The sequence below is a fragment of the Empidonax traillii genome, unplaced genomic scaffold (assembly GCF_003031625.1).
Source record: "Empidonax traillii isolate 1590-97213 ecotype Southwest subspecies unplaced genomic scaffold, ASM303162v1 scaffold918:size355816, whole genome shotgun sequence".
NCBI classification, from domain to species: Eukaryota; Metazoa; Chordata; class Aves; order Passeriformes; family Tyrannidae; genus Empidonax; species Empidonax traillii.
This window is the reverse complement of record NW_020956111.1, coordinates 205,645-222,969: the sequence shown is the minus strand read 5'-3', so window position 1 is coordinate 222,969 and position 17,325 is coordinate 205,645. Positions and strand designations below refer to the sequence as shown.

Below are 17,325 nucleotides of genomic sequence, written 5' to 3'. Positions count from 1 at the left end.
CTGTGCCGGGTGGGGATGGAGGTCAGGCAGGCGTTGTGCCTGGGCACCGTGAGGAGGCCATGGGAGTCCTTGGCAGTGCTTCCCTCCCCTCCAGGCAAACCATCTGCTCTCCTGGCTGTTTGTGCTGGGAGCTGGCCTGGGGGCAGAGCAGGGCAGACCGTGCTGCCGTCTGGCCCCTTCGCCCTGGGGAGCACCCAGACGTGAGGGGTCCTGGGTGCCAGCACAGCCAAAGGCTGGTCTGCAGGTGCATCGTGGCTTAAGGAGGCAAATGCCACATGTGCCAGCTTTGCAGGTGTCCAGCCCTTGCACAGGTCCTGCTCTGCCTGTCCTGGGATGCTGGTGGTGGCTGCTGTGGGAGGAGCCACGGGCTCAGTGCTGCTCTGCAGGGCAGGGTGCAGGGAGTGGGCAGGGCTTCCCTGGGTTTGGGAACCGGCCTGACCAGTTCCCTGGGGCCTTGGCCGGCGGCACAGGCCTCACAGCAGCCTGCCAGCCGCATGCAGCCTTATCTTTTGGCCAGGAGCTGCCTGCAAGGCTTATTTACCTCCAGCCAAAGCACCCGTTGGTGCTTTGCTGCCGGCTCCAGTGAACTGACCCCGTGAATGAATGAATCTGGATGCATAGGACACACTGGGTCTTGTCCCAGAGAGCTCTCCCCTCTTCTCATCCCAAGTGACCCAAAAGGTTTCATAGTCCAGCACTCCCCTGGCTGCCATCCCAGCTCTGCTGCTCTGTGGGGACGTGCCACATGGTCCCTCAGCCCTTCCATTTACTGTGTGCTTTTAGACACCCTTCAGAGTCTCCCCAGCAGAAGGGGGTAATGAGCAGAGCAGATGACTCTCCTGCTTGAGGAAGGCTCGTTAGTGCCAGGATTAAACCAGCAGTGAGCCAGTGTTTGCAGTGCCTGGGCTCACGTTGGTTGGGGGGGGGGGCGAGTAGGGCCAGTGTCCCAGGAGAAAACACAGGGGTTGTGCTGCCAGCAGTGGCAATTTTAGAGACTCTTCCCTTGGTCTGGGTTGTTGCAAAGTTGATGTGTCAAAGCGGACACGGTTTGAGAGCTGACATAGTAAAATGAGTTGCACATGAGGTCACTGAGAGCAGCTAAAGGGTACAGGCTGCAGTGCTGTGTGCGAGTAGTGTGTGCAGGAAGAGTAGTGCTCTTCTAGTAGGGAAAAAAAAATCTTTTCTGTAGCTGGTTAGTTTAATATAGAAGATAATTTTAAACTAAATAAACTATTCACAGGGGAGGTGTTTAGGAGACGGAAGAGAATCAGCTGTAGAAGCAGATATGTACACCCTCAGATGCATTCCTAATTCACAGGCTCTGTACTAACTTACCCCTGTACATAAAGTATGTGCCCAAAGCCACAGTGGTCTGACAGTCTCTGCCTGTGCAACCATCAGCAGTGGGGTCTGATGTTCCCCATCTTGCTCCTTGACACCACAGCCACAGAGAGGGGAGCAGCCTTGCTGCTGAGAGCCTCACCTGCTCACTAACCACAGGCGCCTGCAGTGCAGCTGTGGTTCCTGCAGCTGAGGTCAGGAGCGAGCTGTTTCGGCCCAGCACTGTTGTTCCTGCACTGCACACCTCAGGGCTTGTGCTGAGGGTGTGCTGGTGGCTGGCAGCACTGCTCCCCTTGGTGGATGGAGTTCTGGTTTAAATCCTCTGAGGTGTGAAGGTGGCGGTGCCCCTTCAGGCAGGTTGGCAGTGCTGCTGCCTCACTGTGTTTAGAGAAAGCATCGCTCCTCTCTGCTCCCCCCCAGAGCCCTGTTTGACTATGACCGGACCCGGGACAGTTGCCTGCCCAGCCAGGGGCTCAGCTTCTCCTACGGGGACATCCTGCACGTCATCAACGCCTCCGATGACGAGTGGTGGCAAGCCAGGCTCGTCACACCCCACGGCGAGAGCGAGCAGATCGGGGTCATCCCCAGCAAGAAGAGGTGAGTGCCTGTCAGCAGGAGCTGTCACACGTGGTGCCTCCTGGAGCCTCCCAGTCTCTGTGAGCCCTGCAGCCCTCAGGGTGGGATCAGCTCAGCCTGGAATCTCCAGTGCCCTGCCCCTCCATGGCTGTGCTGCGTGCAGGGCACCTCAGTTGAGAGCTGGGGCTTTGTGCAAGTCTCCCTAGGGAGGTGTTTTCCAAAGCTGGGTGAGAGGAGGGGAGTGTTCATCCCCCTCTGTGGTCCCTGTGGGGATGGAGAGTTGGTGTTAGCCAGCCTGGGGTTCCAAGTGAGAGCAGAGTCACAGGAGTGACTGTGGACTGCTCCCTGTGTCCTCTGTCGATCTGCCCATCTCTGTGAGCCGGTTCCCATGAGGTGGGAAGTCCCAGAGAGCGGAGGAACTGGCTGCCCTTGCCTTCAGGTCTGCAAAGCCAGCCTCATGTCTGTCCTCCATCCCTCTGGGAAGGCTGGTTGCTTGTCCCCTGTCTTGTTCCTGTAGTCACTGGCCTGGGTTAGACCCTGGGCAGGCAACTCCACATCTGCCCCTCCCTGGGAAGGAGCTGCCCTTTCCCAATGCAGCCACCACCTGAGGGTGCCTGGAGCTGCCTGAGGAGCCATGAGGGCACATGCACAGGACTAGCAGCTCTTTCTCCCCTTTAACTTCTGATCAGGGTGGAAAAGAAGGAGAGAGCACGATTGAAAACAGTGAAGTTCCACGCCAGGACTGGCATGATTGAGTCCAACAGGGTAAGTGCCGATCTGGGGCTCAGTGGGGCACCTGGAGCTGGTAACTAGCGAGGGCAGGATGAGTCCCAGCAGCCAGGGCTCCCAGTGGGGCAGCTGGAACAATCCCAAAGCAAAGAGCAATGTCACTGGACCTGCCCCAGGCCCACATCTGCTTGGCACAAACCCCCCCATGGCTGTGTAGGGATTGAGCAGAAGAGTCCAGGATGGTGCAGAAGTACTGGGGAAGGACTCCTGATTGGAGTGGTGGGGTAGCAGAGCCTGTGGCTGGGAGCTGCCTGCAAACAGCTCATGAAGGTAGCTGCCCTCACACCTCATGAGCAGTGCTTAACATGCCAACAAGGAAGGGAGAACGGCCTGGCTACCCCTGCAGAGCTGCTGATCGCCCCGTCAGCTTCCCAGCATCCCTTCCACGTGTTTTTCTCCATGCTTAATTTTTTTCCTGCATTACAGTTCTCATGTAATCTCCATGAATTTCATTTTGGGGGTAACTGCCCTGACACAGCTCCTCATTGTCTCTTCATTTTAATTTTCCCCACATGCGTTAAACACCATTGTTTTTTCTGTCCTCCCTTCCATCTCCATGTTCTTCAGTCGATCAAAACGAAACGTAAAAAGAGTTTCCGCCTCTCTCGAAAGTTTCCATTTTACAAGAGCAAAGAGAACCTGGCCCAGGAGAGCAGCGGACAGGAACGTAAGTAGCCGCTGGCCAGAGAGGTGTAACCCTCAGGTGCCCTGCCCTGAGGGGAGAGAGTCAGCACGTTTCCATAGCCAGAGGTCCCAGCATCCGCCTGGATTTCGGGACTGTGCTCCACAGTCGTGCCAGCAGCTAGGGAGAGACCGGAGCTTGAAACTAGAGCAACGACTGCAGGCTGGCACTCCCTTCCTTTCTCTCATGTTCAGTGTATTCATCTTTTCATCCAACTTTACACCCACCTGACTCCCTCCTCTGCCTCCCCCTGCTCTCCACCCTTTGCTGCGGGCTCTGCTCCCTCCCTCCGCCTGCCAAGGGCTGCTTCCCTCCAAGTGAGGGGCTGGCTACCTCCTGCAGAGCTTCTCCTGCTCCTGTCAGGGTTGAGGGCCTAGGAAGGTTCCAGCTCCATCTCCCCTAGAAGTGACTTGCAGCTCTGTATTCCCACTGGAGAGCCCTTCGCTGTGTGCACGGGGCAGCCGTGACCCCGCTGGGGGAGGATCTGCCCACCTGTGACTGAGGCACATCTTTGGTAGCTGGTTGCAGACGTTGGGGGGTCCCCAGCTCTTGTCTGGCAGCACCCTGGGACTCTTAGCAAAGGCAGGACATTCCGCTTGTTGCCCCAAGCCCTAAAGTGGGCAGCACTGGAGCTGCTCACCAAACCCAGCCTGTCCTCCTAGATGGTAATCTGCATCCTCTCCTTTGGCAGCATCCAAACTGGGGCAGCCCTTACACCTCTGGAGAAGGCAGAGCAGTGTCTGTGCCCCAGTGCCAGCACAGCAAGCACATCCCCTCCTCTCTGGGGCTGCCTTGGGTGTCATACAGAGGCAGGAGTTGCTGCTGGGCTGCTCTGTGTGCTGCCTGCATCTCTCTGCTGTCCGTGCCAGACTGGTGCCAGCTTCCAGTGATCTTAAGAGCCAGCACAAGCCTCTGGCCTGTGCTGAAGGTTATGCCTGTGTGTCTGGGTATCTCTGGTAGTGCCTCCACATGGCTGGGCTCCAGTCAGCTCCGTGCTGAAGCTGGGGGCTCGCTGAGGCCCTGCTTTTGGCCAGCTCTGCAGTGAGGTGACACACAGCAGGGGGATGAGGCAGGCCACATTCTTTCAGCTTGTGTCACAGGCCCACAGCCAGCCCCCTCCTTGTGCTCTGTCCATACCAACTTGCAAGGGGGGGGCCCTGCAAGCCCGTGCAAGCACTGGAGTGCGGGGCAGCTGACAGATGCAGGTGGGGAAAAACATATCCCCTTGCCTCGTGTTCTAGGACTGGCTTGCTGTGCCAGGGGAGGACAGAACCGCTGTGCCCTGCCATTACGCTCCACAAGGAGAAACACTTTGGCCCCCCCTGCCCTGTGCCAGCAGCTCGGGGTTGCAACTGCTCAGTGCCAGCCCATGCTGCTGGGGCTGCCCTGCCCTCCCCAGACCCAGGGTGGCCCTTGGGGACTCTGTGGCAGAGAGGGTGAGCTCAGTGGGGGGGTCCAGCTGCACAAGGCAAGACGTTGGCAGTGGGCTGATGGTGTCAGCTCTGAAAACATTTAACCTCACTTGCAGTTGCAGCTCTGGGCCGTTCTGCACTCCTGTCACTAATGCTGGTCTGGCTCTGTCTCCCCCATCCCTCTGACTCCCCTTTCCCGCGCTCTCTTCTCTCCCCCTCTCTCCCTTCTTGCTGTCTGTGAAATCAGGACTTCCCTGGGTTAAGTGACGATTATTATGGAGCAAAGAACCTGAGTAAGTTGAATTCCAATGCACATTGTTCCCTTTCTGTTGCTGGTGGTGCCTGGGGAATGGCCGGGCTCTGGCTGGGGCAGCTGTGCTTCTCTGGGTGTGGGGCAGGAGGAGCCCCAGGGGTGCTGCTCCTCTGATGGGGACCCCACATCTGCTGGCAGAGGCTGCGAGGCTTGAGGTGCCAGTGCTGCACGTGGGACAGGATGGGGGAGCTTGTTTGGGGGTGTTTGGCCATGCCCTAAGTGCACTCAGCTGAGGGCTGCCTGCTGCACCCAGGGTGAGCTGTACCTCCTCATCCTCTTCTTCATCCTGCTCCTGCCTGGGCTGGTTGTTGCTTTAGCACTCGGAGCCACTCCCACTGTGTGTGGAAGGAGACCATGACAGGCCTGCTCTGAGTGGGGTTGGTGACATCATTTTGAAGTGTTCCCACCTTCCTCTGGGTTACCACTACCCAGAGCTGCAAAACAACACTGATGGGAGCCCCATGGCCCTCCCAGCCGGGCATGAGCCCCCACCAAGCTCGTCACCCCCTGACCAGTGCAGAGCCTGACTGGGGCAGGCAGTGGCCAGCAAGCCTCTGTGGGGTGGTCGCAGCACTAGGATCAGCCTGTGCAAGCAAAGCCCCAAACTCTGTCCCATCCTGTCACTGTCTTGTCTCTGTGCGTCCCAGCCCCGTCCCCAGAGGTAGGCTCCCCTCTCCCCCTGCCGAATGGAGCCGTGCCCTCCCTGCCTGCTGTGTGCATGCTGCACCTGCTCCCCCTGCCAGCACCCTCCTCCCTGTGCACTCCACCTTCCCTCTGTCTGGGAAGCCCAGTGCCACCATGTCTGCCCACATCTACCAGGCAGACCCTCCTGGCTTCCCTGCCTTCCCCCAAAGTAGCCAAGCACCCCCCTGCATGTCCCCCATTCCCCAGCAAAGGGTGAAAGATGCCGCCCTTGCCCATGTGGCACAGACTTGTCCCAGTGGGTGCCGGGGCACAGGTTTTTTGGGAGGCCAGTGCTGTCCTGCCCTGGATCAGTAGTGCTGGGTGACAGCCGGGGTGCCCCCGTGCCTCCCGCCCTTGCTCCTTCTGAAGGGGATCTCTCTGGTTGCTTTGCAGAGGGCGTGACATCAAACACCAGTGACAGCGAGAGCAGTTCCAGTAAGTGTGTCTCACCTGCTCTCCCAGCCCGTGTACGTGTGTGTGTGTGTCCCTGTACGAGCGTGCACGTTCTGGCACTTCCATCTTGTCTTGTCCCAGTGGTGGTTCTGTTCGGAGGCTGGTCCTTCCTGCTGGTGACACAGATGCTGCGGCCAGCTCCCTCCTGGGAGCCAGGGAGAGCAGGGGCTGGGGGGCAGGATCAAACCTGCCTGCTCCACTGCTCACTCCTGGATGCAGGGCTCTGCTCCAGCCTTGGGTGGTGTGTTCCCAGTCCATGGTGGTCACCCATCCTTGGTGCCTGCTGCAGGAAACGATGGCCAGAGGCCACATCTGTAGCATAGGTGACTCCTGGAGCCCAAGCCTGTACAGGAACGTGGGATCCAGCTGCAGCAGATGTTCCCTTTGTCCCCAGAGGGTCCTCTAAATACCTGCAGCACACCTGCCATCCACCCTGCAGGGAGGATGCTGCATTCCAGTGGGCCCAGAGCCTGCAGCGGTGGGGAGGGAAAGAGGAGGCTTGAACGAGAGCTGAGACGTGAATAATTAAAGTGGCTCAAGGGCTGGTAACTGCATGCCTGTCATGCTCCACATCCATGGGTGGAGTGATATGGGCAGCCTGGAGTGTCCCCAGAGCTGCAGGAGGCTGGAGGGGCAGGAGTCAGCTTCTCATGGGTGCAGAGGGGCTGGAGAGCTGCTGTGAGCACTCACCTGCCTCTCCCTGGCTCTGTTGCAGAAGGACAAGAGGACACCATCCTGTCGTACGAGCCGGTGACGCGGCAAGAAAGTAAGTCGTGGTGCTGAGCTGCCCCAGTCCAGCTCCATTGTGGCCACCTGTGTCCCCAGCACAGCCAGGGTGGCCGGGGTGCCCTCCTGCCATCCCAGCACCACGCCGGGGGAACACCAGGGCAGTGTCGTGTGTTGTGTGCAGCAGGAGAGCCAGCAGTGCGGCTGCCTCGCTGGGCTCTCCCCAGCCTGGACTGCCCCTTTCCAATCAACACAAAACACTCATGGCATGGTCTGCAAGATCAAGGGAGAGATCCAGAGCTAAAACTGAGCTGGGCTTTAGTCCCCAGTTGAGGACAGGATTATCCTTTCCTGCCTCAGACCAGGTCCCTGCTGCAGAGCAACCCCCCAGCCCTCAGCCTGTGACCCTGCTTGATGCTCAATCCCTGCAGACCCTTTTGCAGGCTGAATATTCCCAGCCTCGGTGGCCTCTCCTTGCCAGAAGCTGGATCTGACCTTTAGGCTCCCATCGCTCCCCCAGCTCTGTGGCATCCTCGCCCAGCTGTCCTGGTTGCCTGGCAAGGGAGCAGCTTTGCTGATCCACGACCCTGGAGACCTGCGGCCCCTTCCCCTGGGGCCACGCAGATGGTTTAGGTCAGATGGGAAGGAGATGTTGACCGTGACCAGGAGGAGATAAACTCGCATGGAGGAGGCACCTTTGGGTGCCCATGTGAGCAAGAGCAGCCACTGCCAGGAGGGAGAGGGCAGGTCGATGCCAAAGGTGGCAGTAGGGTCAGCTGCCCGTGGCACAGGCGGGGCCTCAGGCTGTGGCTCTTGTTCGCAGTTCATTACGCGAGGCCGGTGATCATCCTGGGGCCGACAAAGGACCGAATTAACGATGACCTCATCTCGGAATTCCCACACAAGTTTGGTTCCTGCGTGCCCCGTAAGTCCCAGCTGGTGCTCGGTGCCCTCGCTGGAGGGAGGGGAGGGTGGGGGCTCTGCTGCTTGTGGGGTCTCACCCATGGCATGGGGAGGGGGCCGGGAGCACGGGTGGGATTTCCCCCTCCCGGTTTGGAGTGTGTCACTCCGGGTTCACTCTTGGCCCACTCTCCTCCAGACACCACCAGGCCTCGGCGCGACAACGAGGTGGACGGACAGGACTACCACTTCGTCGTATCCCGGGAACAGATGGAGAAAGACATCCAGGACAACAAGTTCATAGAGGCTGGGCAGTTCAATGACAATCTCTATGGGACCAGCATTCAGTCAGTGCGAGCAGTAGCAGAGAGGGTGAGTGTCAGGTGGCATTCCTGGGACCAGGACACATCCAGCCTCAACCTGTACGTGTTCGGCAGTTCCCCTCCTTTCCCTGTGTTGTCAGTGAAGGGCTGTAACCACATTGAGCGAGTGTGGCACGAGCCTCTCCTCCCTTGAGTCCTACCAGGCAGTGTGGCTGCTTTTCTCAGCCGTGTTACTGCACTTTGGGGTCGTACCTTTGTCATCCAAACTCCACCCGAAAGCCCAGCACTGGTGGCACCAGCCTTGTGCTTGGGAGCTCACAGGACAAAGGGGCCTGACTGCCCTCAAAGCAGCTGCATTCCTGTGCTGGAGTTACCAAGGGCTTGTAAATCATTTCACGTGTCCAGGCAAAAATTCAGTCCCTTTGCTCTGGTACTCACGGGAACGTGGGGCTACTGGGAGCTGGCTTGTGCCTCAGGACTGGGGTTTCTGCTCTGTGGCTCCTCTGCTTTGTAAGCACATCTGTGTGAGCAAGCTGTTTTCTGCACAGAGTAGACTGTGTGGGCAGGTCTGATCCCAACTGTCTCCTTTCCAGGGGAAACACTGCATCCTGGATGTGTCTGGCAATGCTATCAAGAGGTTGCGACAAGCACAACTGTATCCCATTGCCATTTTCATCAAACCAAAATCCATCGAAGCTCTCATGTAAGTGCAGCACCGTGTTCTGTGCCACTCCAGGGCGAGGAGTCTCTAACACTGGGGGGATGTGTCTGCTGCCTTTGCTTTTTAGAAAGCAGCAGAGGTTGCTTTTGGTGCTGAGCTTGTCCCTTGTTAGTAGGAGCTGGGCCCACTGCTGTCTGTGTGGTATCCCTCCACATCTAATGCCACAGTGCATCCAGGCTTTGTGGATTTCTCTGGCTTAAAGCCCTTCATTCATCCCAGAGGGGATCATCCGTGGGAAATGTAAAAACGCTCCCAAAGGTGCCTGGTGTAAACTGCTCACCTGGACCCAGAAGAGCTGTTGAGAGCCCGTAGTGCTGGGTCACAGCTGGATGGTGGCTGAGCCTGGACAGCCCTGGGGAACAGAGGAAATGCTTCCTGTGTGCCTGAGGGGGACCTTCTGCCTGTCCTGTTGTTCTGGCCCTGGGTAGTGCAGGCTGGAAAGGATGTAAGAGCTGAACTTGCAACTCTTCTGAGCAGCAGAGATCAATATTTGTGAGGAGGTTTGGGATTGAGATCAGAAGACACTGGGTCAGTTTGCTTGCTTAGGTGTTTTATGAAAAAGGGGGGTGGTGACAGGCTCTGCAAAAGCAGGGAGACTTCTGCAGTGGTCTTGCAAATTCAGGGAATTGTCTGGATTTGAGTTCACTGCTGTGCTCCTGGTGAAGGTGGGGGAGGTGGTGGCAATGGGAAGAGCTGTTGGAAGTTGAGATGAAGTTCCAAGGCAAGCTTGGAGCACGTGGGGAAGGGCCCTGCCTTTGAGAGCTGGGTCCTGCACAGCTTCCATTCCTGTGAGCACAGGATTCCCAGGCACCCTGGCCCTGTGGGCTATTTTTGCTTCTGTTCATTGCTAAGAAGAACTAAAAGTTTCTGGTTTTTTGTGCATGGCAGGGAGATGAACCGGAGACAGACATATGAACAGGCCAACAAGGTCTTTGATAAAGCCATGAAACTTGAGCAAGAGTTTGGAGAATATTTTACAGGTGAGTGTCCTGAGCAGGCTTTGTATCTGATTTATTTCATTTTTCCGTCTGACAGCTGTGACCTCTCTACCAGCACTGTCTCACTGCAGGGTCATGGGAAAACGTCCAGCTTCATCAAAGCAAAAAAGGAATGGCACTTTGCCAGGAGGGCTCTGCAAGGGGACTGCTCCAAGATCAGTGGATAAGAGTAAACCAGCTGGAGAGAAGGAGACAAGTTGTCAGGCAGGATTTTCTGAGTTTGTGAAAGCTTATTGCCAACTTTAATACCAGCAAAGGGGAGGCACAGCAGAGATTCAGTATGCTACAAGTCTACAGGAAATAAACTCCCTGCCTGGGGAAAAGGGGAGCATTTTCAAAAAGAGAGAAGTGCCATTTTTAAAGAGGAAAGATAAAAAATTAGTGACCTAAATAGGGGAGACTGTCCTGAGTAATTACAAAACATCTCCCGAAAAAGACTGGAAGTTTGGCTGACTTCCTAAGTAGCCTTTGCTGAAGAGCCAGTCTGGGGCTGCTGGCACTTTGTGCCTGTAGAGATGAGCTGCTCATGACACAGGCATCCCTGTGCATTAAGGAACTAATGTTTGTAACATGATTAATTCTGGAAAATCGGGGGCAGGCGAAGACGCAGAGAAACTGGTCTTCCATCTTTTCTCCAGAGCAGTAACTGTTTATTCTAAAGCTGAGGAGTCATAATCCTGCCAAACCCTGTGTTACCCACCTAACAGCTACTGGGAAAAATTCCAAGCAGAACCTTTCTCAAAAATTGATCTCGTATGAACAAATGTCTGGGTAGAAACAGGGTAAGAGCTTTTTCCCCAGACCTGTCCTGGGCAGCAGCTTCAGAGCTGCTGGCTGTAATTCCAGGGGGCTGTGCTGCAGTTTTGCAGGCCCTCAGCATGCCACTGTGCACTGGGAGGGTGAGTTTGAGGTTGACCTGGGGAAGGAACACCCTTGGCTGGAATGTCTCGCTGAAAGGACTGGGTAACGGGCAGAGAGATGGTCACTGTCACAAGTCCTGTGCCAGCAAGTTAAAGTGAGGGAACAGAGATGCTGGAGAGCACAGAGGCAGGATGGATTACTAGGAAGCTCTGGCCTCCAGTGTGCGTGTTCCTGTGATGCAGGAAGCACCGTGAAGTGCTTGGTGCTGTGTCTGTGCCGAGCAGTGAGGCCGTCGCTGCTCTCCGAGCGAGGGTTGCTGGGAGCGGCGGCCGGGCCGTGGCCTTTCCAGCCTGACAGCACATGATTCCCACCCTGCAGCAGGGGAAGCAGCAAACAGGAGGAGCCCTCAGCAGCCCACCAGAGGGTACAGACAAAGCCAGCACCTCGGGGCAGACTGATGTGCCCCGGCCCTGCCTCCCCTCGCTCGGGTTCACCGCGGCGCAGCGGTGGCCGTGCCAGGTCCGCCCGCAGCCTCGGTGCCTGACACAGTTTGCAAAGCTGATTAGCGGCCTGGTGTGGAGAGCCCAGCCAGCCCTGCACACAGCGAGGAGCTCTGCCAGCCAGGATCAGTGCTGGCTAATCCCTGGGGAGGTGCTGGTTTAACCCTCTGTGTCACGGTGGGGCTGCGGCAGCTCCTCTGACGCAGTTCAGTCCGTGCTCGCTGTGCCCTCCAGGCCAGGGGGAAGGCCCTCCCACAGCTTGTGGCAGGGAAGGGGCAGTGCTGCCTGGTGCTCAAGGTCTTTCTTGCTCTCTCTCCTTTTCCAGCCATCGTACAAGGAGACTCTCTTGAAGAGATTTACAGCAAAATCAAACAGATCATCGAGGACCAGTCCGGGCACTACATCTGGGTCCCGTCCCCAGAGAAGCTCTGAAGATGTCCCCCACCTGCTTCCTTGTGAGCAGAAGATCTCCGAAGTCCCACCCATCCAAGCCCTCTGCCCTGAGGGGGAGGGATATGAAAACTATTCCTGCCCCCTTTTTTAGATCGTCGCAAAATTGAGTTTTCTAGTCCTGTTTCTTTTGTTGGGATGAACTCATATCATTCATCACGTGACTGTTCCCACCATTCCTGCATGGACCTTCCCACTGCTCCATTAGAGACAGATGAGAACCCATTCAAGGTCGTTTTTTATTATTATTATTATTATTATTATATTATTATTATTATTATTATTAACTAAACAAAGAATCAAGATGGGAGGAGGCGGATAAGGACTAATGTAAGAAACAAGTGAAACAATGGACTCTGAACATGAGCTGGTATCAGAGCTCCAGGGGCATTTTTCCAAGTGTGACTGTCTAGCAGCTCTGAACAGTGCGACACACGGGCAGCAGAAAGCATTTTATTTATCTGTATATGTAATTTATATATAATATATAGAGAGATATTATATATATATTATATATATATATGTATGTGGACTAGGAAACCGGAGGGACCTCTCTGGAAAGGTATTTGTGTTATTGCAAGGTTCTTTCAGTTCCTCTGTCCCAACCACTGGGCGTAGGGAGTCCACTTGGGCAGGAAGAGCTCGAAACGGTACCGGGTGCTTTGGAAGCATCTCCCATCCAGGCCAGTTCCCTGCAGCCACCCTGGGTCTGAGGCAGAGCAGAGACTGGTACTGCCTGTGCAGGAGGGACCAGAGCGAGGAGCAGCAGCTGGTCTGAGAGAGGCTGGGAGACAGAGACTGAGCAGGAGGCTGTGGAGCAAGAGAATGGATGATACTACATATTAAATTGCACATTGTTTTACACACCACCTTATGTGTTTGCATGAGAGGTTTCCTTTTGGTTCTATTTTTTTAAGCTGATTTTAAACCAAAACCATATTGTGTTGTTGTGTTGGCTTTTTTTTTTTTAATTATTATTATTATTATTCCATTTTTCTCTTGTTAATAATGAACTGAATGGGTATAAAATCCAGTTTTTTAACTTATTTTTTAAGCTGGCTCTATTGTAAATAGAATCTAGATCTGTGGTGTTTAGTTAAGAAATACTCTACTGGCCACATGGAACAAATGTACTCACTGTCCTGTGTTGCTGTGGAAAACCTGGGATGTTGGACTGGCCCTGTGCCTGTGGGTGCAGGTGAAATGACCCATTCTGGCTCGTGGCAGCACACTGGCACTCCCTTCTGCGTTAGCCACTGGCAGGAAAAGCCCCCAGCTGTGCCTTGGATGGACACTCACACTTTCCAAATCAGTAAGAGAACTGAGAAGCCTTCCTCTCTTCCCTGCTCCGTGCCGAATTCCTGGCTCTGCTGCCGGCAGGTGCCAGTGGTGGCTTCCCCAGTGGAAGGCCCATCCTTCCAGCACAGCAGCACCTCGCCCGCTGGGAGCTGGGGCTGGCGGGTGGCTGCGTGGCCACCTTGCCTGGTTCTGACTCTGACACCTCTGCATGAATCCTGTTTCTGAAATCGGGCTCTGCTCCCCCTCTCAGGGTGCCCCCAGAACCCCGAGGTGCCGAGAGCTGGCAGGGCTGAGGGCAGGGGGTGCAGAGCTGCCCCTCCTGCTGGGCACTGAGATTTCGGAAGTGAGACAACTATGAGCGCCCAGACTGCCGGCCCCGAGCTGAGCCACGTCTGTCCCTGAGGACGATGGTTTCCACACTCGAGTGGGGCTCCAGTGTGGGAACAGACCCCGGTGTGAGGCTGGGGGGACACTGGCGTGGCCTTTGAGAAGGAGCTGCGCTGCTGGGTGCCCGTGTGCAGGTTACGAGCGCTCCCACCCGAGAGCTGGCCGAGCACCAGGGCAGGGTCACTGCACAGGCACGAGCAGGTAAGTGTTCTGCTGTCTGGCAGGGATAGGTGAGGGCAGGGGGTGCTGGTCCCTGTCCTGGAGGCGATGGGTACCGGTGTGTCAGTCGGTGCCAGCACACAGGCCGCGGGTGTCGATGTGAACAGGAACTGTAGGACTGTCCCTGTGCTGTCCGGGGAGAAGCCTCCCTTTGCCCCTCCTGCCTCCCAAGGAGCCCTGCAGGGACTGAGCAGCTCCTGGGGCCGGGAGCAGGACACAGACGCAGCCGTGGGCGCAGGGCAGGGCAGGAAGGATTGTGCTGTCGGTGGGACCGACCCTAAAGGAGCACATGGAACTCTGGCAATGGATTCCCCTCGGCATCCACCCCCTGCCCTGCTGCTCCTGCTCCGGCTGCTGTAAATGCCGGTCCCTGGAGAAGTGGAGTAAGTGAAACAAAAGTCCTTAAGGTGCTAGTCACACCATTCCTGTCTGGGTTTTTTTTTCCTTTTTTTTATTTTTTTCCTAATAGCCTGTCTCCCTCTATCGAGTCACGTGGAGAAAAAGATGATACACTCCATGGCATAGCTGACAGTGTCGAATCGATCATGACAACAGTAGTTGGTTAACAGTGTTTCTTCCAAGGAGACATATATTTTTAATAAACAGAGAGTTGCAAAGAACTCTTGTCTTTGAGATCTTCTTGTAGAGTCCTTCCTTGTGTGCCAGGTCTGGTTTTTTGGTGATTTTAGCAACTATTGATACGGTCTCTTCATGGCAAACTGAAGTGTTGACAGGGGGTTAAAACAAAAAAAAAATTGCTTTTTTTTTTTCGTACAAAAGGTGGTGACTGGGCACTTGCCTAATGCAAAAAGGAAATTTTAAAAAAAAAAAAAAAAAAGATAAAATTTAAAAAGAAAAAAAAAAAAGAGAAAAAATAAAGGAAGTGAGTGGGCCTGTAACGAGGCCACTGAAAAGCTCCTTTGTGGTTGGGTGTCACACAGGTTGAGTCTGACCTGGTGATGTGACACCATGAGTGTATTTTGGGTCATAGCTTGAATTGTGGGGAGGTTGCTTTACAAATAATAGGGTTTGTATGTTGCTGCATAATTGCTCCTGTATTGAATATGAAGACAGCAAAGTAAAAACATAGTCCAGACAATACAGAGCTTCTTTTTACAGTTTAATGTGCTGTTCAGATATCAGAGAGGAGAAAGAAGCTGTAAGGACAATTAGTATCATTTTTAATACCTTCAAGTGCAGACAAAGGGAGTGTTCACTGAAAGACAAATGGGGTTAGTGGGGTGTCACTCTACATTCTTTCCTGAATCTGCTTTGTCATTTAGCTGAGCTAATGGAAAGGTGAGAGAGGTTTGTTTCTTAAATATTATATTTCCTTTTTTCCTGTCAAACTGCACACAGGAGAAACGAATTGAGATTTTGGGAGAACAGAAGAATTGACTGAGCATGAGCATACAGTTTGCAGACAGTTCACAGCTTATGAAGCTCACTGCACAAATTAAACACCCTTTAGAAACTCCTTCAGCTGATCAGATCAGCTGTCTGGTGGTGGTGGTGGTTGTCCACAAACCCCCGGCAGATCAAACAGTTGCTAAGCAGATCTAATATTAGCAGTAATCGCTCTCAAAAATCCAACTGTTTGCTTGCATAATGACAGGTTTGGAATGATGAAGCATCTCAGAAGCACTGTCTGTTCCTGGCTGCCACAGGGGCTGCCAGGCTGCTCTGTCCAGTCCTGGTTAGTCCCAGTAACCCTGAGCTGCAGCCACTCCTCCCTGGGCAAACCAGGATGTGTCCTGAGCTGATGTGTCATCTCGACCTGCTGTGACAGGAAACCTTCAGGTTCCAGTGAGGGAGAGGAACAGAGGGTTATGTTCTCAAATAAACCCTGTCACTCCTGTGGGGCGGAGACAACCACTGGAAGAGAAACCGGCATGGGAAGAGGAGGAGGGTGGTGTGAAGGGAGAACTCGCTCTGTTGCAGCTTTTTATTATTAGCACCGTGCTCTGACCAACTGAGCTCATCTCAGGGTTTTAACAAGCTATTTTTCTGGCTAAGGACAAACAGCTCTGCCTACCAGGACCTTAGCAAAGTCCTGGACCAAACAACTGCAGAGCATCGTCCTGTTAATGGTCCTGTCTCCTTGTGAAATGCAGGGAGGATGGTTCTCTCTGCCACAATGTCCTGCTACAGCTGCCTGGAACACGCAGGAAACTAATCTGCCCTAAGACACCTCTAGAAAATTAGATCATAAGCTGCTTGTGCTAGAGAGAAACATGTCTGTGCTTCTGTCTGCAGCTCGGGATAATTAACTGCCTTGGCCTTGGTTAAGCAGAGGAGCACAGGATCTCTGAGGCTCCTGGAAGAGGGGATTGAAAGGAATTTGATTCTCATTTTCTCAAAAATCTTCTACCCTTGGATGCCCGAGATGGAGGAACGTGGATAGCCCTTCGTTGCTAATGATGCTTGGCAGCACAACCTTCAAGGACTGCTGTTCCCTGCTCTCCTCAGGATGTCACAGCAGGACTCGTGGCTGTGCAGCAGGTACAGTGATCATCACGTCAAAGGTGTCTCTTTCCTGGAAGAATCCTCAGGTTCCCCTTGACTTACAGTGTTTATTTATATCTCTTGCCTCCAAAATGAGGGTCATCTTTAACTTTAGGGTTTTTTAACCCTGAGGAAAAACGTTTTGTTGTTGGGGTCAGTGGGTGCAGCAGCACCTCTCAGTGGAACGAGCACCTGGGAGCTCTTGAGAGACCTGCAATCCCCTGTTGGGGCCTTGTTGGTGTTTCCCCCCTTAGTTCAGAGCACTGCTTGACAAAAGCTCCTGCCCAATCCCCTAATGAGCTTCAGCGCTCTGCCAATTACCTTAATTACTGGGACCACTTCAATTCCAGGTTCTGGCCCCTCTTCCTTCCTGCCCCTCCAGAACATTCAACTGCAGCCACAACAGCAAAGCTCTTCCCACACGGTGTGGTGTGGGGGGAGGTGGCTCGAGGTGCATCCCCAAGGGAAAGCTGCTGTGGGGCCACCTCCTCTGGGTGAGAAGGGGTGAAAGGGGCTCCTCCCCAAACAGTTACGAGATTATCAGATTAGGAAAAGAAAAAAATAAAAAAAGACAGGGCATAAAGTACAGAAAGGGGGGAAAATTGTGACCTCCTGCCCTAGAGGATCCATTTGTGTTCTCAGCAGCAAGTTCCAGAACCGGGATCCAGCACACCCTGCAGCTTCCTCAGGGATGTGTACATCGGAAACTACCAGTGCAATGCCACCCCCTGGAGCCATCTGTGCACACCCAGGGATGAGCACCCCGGGATCTCCGAGCCCAAAGAAAACAGGGATCAATTTTGAAAAGAGAAGACTGAGGGAGGAGGAAAGAGCAGCACTGTGTTCTTTTTTCTTCCAAGTCAGCTCTTGTTGGCTTAAAAAGATTTATAACCCCCAGTCACTCTGGATGGGCTCCTGAACTATAAAGCTAGTGGAAAATACACTGGACCAGCTTTCATCCACACCAGCAAACACCTGCAAAGCAGAGCGATGGCACACAAACTGCCCACTGGGAACAGCCACTGGGAATGCAGCTAATTAAGTCTGATTCAGCTAGGAGAGGAATTCTTGCCCTACTTAAAACCCTGTGTAAATACTCAGCCTGGAATAAAATGTGCCATGTGAAAATCCACAGAGAAGAGGTGAGTACTATCAGCAGAGCCTGTGGCTGATCTGATCCGGCCTC

The 17,325-nt window shown here is 54.4% G+C and overlaps 1 protein-coding gene and 1 long non-coding RNA gene across 9 annotated transcripts in view; both read left to right on the top strand.

Annotated features, from left to right (window-relative positions):
* Positions 1–13,054, top strand: part of DLG3 (discs large MAGUK scaffold protein 3) — a 49,771-nt gene extending 36,717 nt beyond the window's left edge. For 4 of the 8 annotated variants that reach the window (XM_027902873.1, XM_027902871.1, XM_027902878.1 and 1 more), the window contains 10 exons: positions 1,762–1,938; positions 2,607–2,682; positions 3,274–3,373; positions 6,191–6,232; positions 6,966–7,016; positions 7,800–7,901; positions 8,076–8,248; positions 8,793–8,902; positions 9,809–9,900; positions 11,605–13,054. In XM_027902873.1, the coding sequence (XP_027758674.1) occupies positions 1,762–1,938; positions 2,607–2,682; positions 3,274–3,373; positions 6,191–6,232; positions 6,966–7,016; positions 7,800–7,901; positions 8,076–8,248; positions 8,793–8,902; positions 9,809–9,900; positions 11,605–11,711 (1,030 nt within the window). In that variant the 3' untranslated portion in view covers positions 11,712–13,054. Of the gene's footprint in view, positions 1–1,761; positions 1,939–2,606; positions 2,683–3,273; positions 3,374–5,047; positions 5,094–6,190; positions 6,233–6,965; positions 7,017–7,799; positions 7,902–8,075; positions 8,249–8,792; positions 8,903–9,808; positions 9,901–11,604 lie in introns of all 8 variants that reach the window. The other 4 variants (XM_027902876.1, XM_027902875.1, XM_027902872.1 and 1 more) reach the window with 3 other exon arrangements.
* A 323-nt stretch (positions 13,055–13,377) lies between these two features.
* Positions 13,378–14,254, top strand: LOC114067450. Its single transcript, XR_003573398.1, has 2 exons — positions 13,378–13,616; positions 14,104–14,254. It is a non-coding gene; the product is annotated as an uncharacterized LOC114067450 (long non-coding RNA).
* The last annotated feature ends 3,071 nt before the right edge of the window (positions 14,255–17,325 follow it).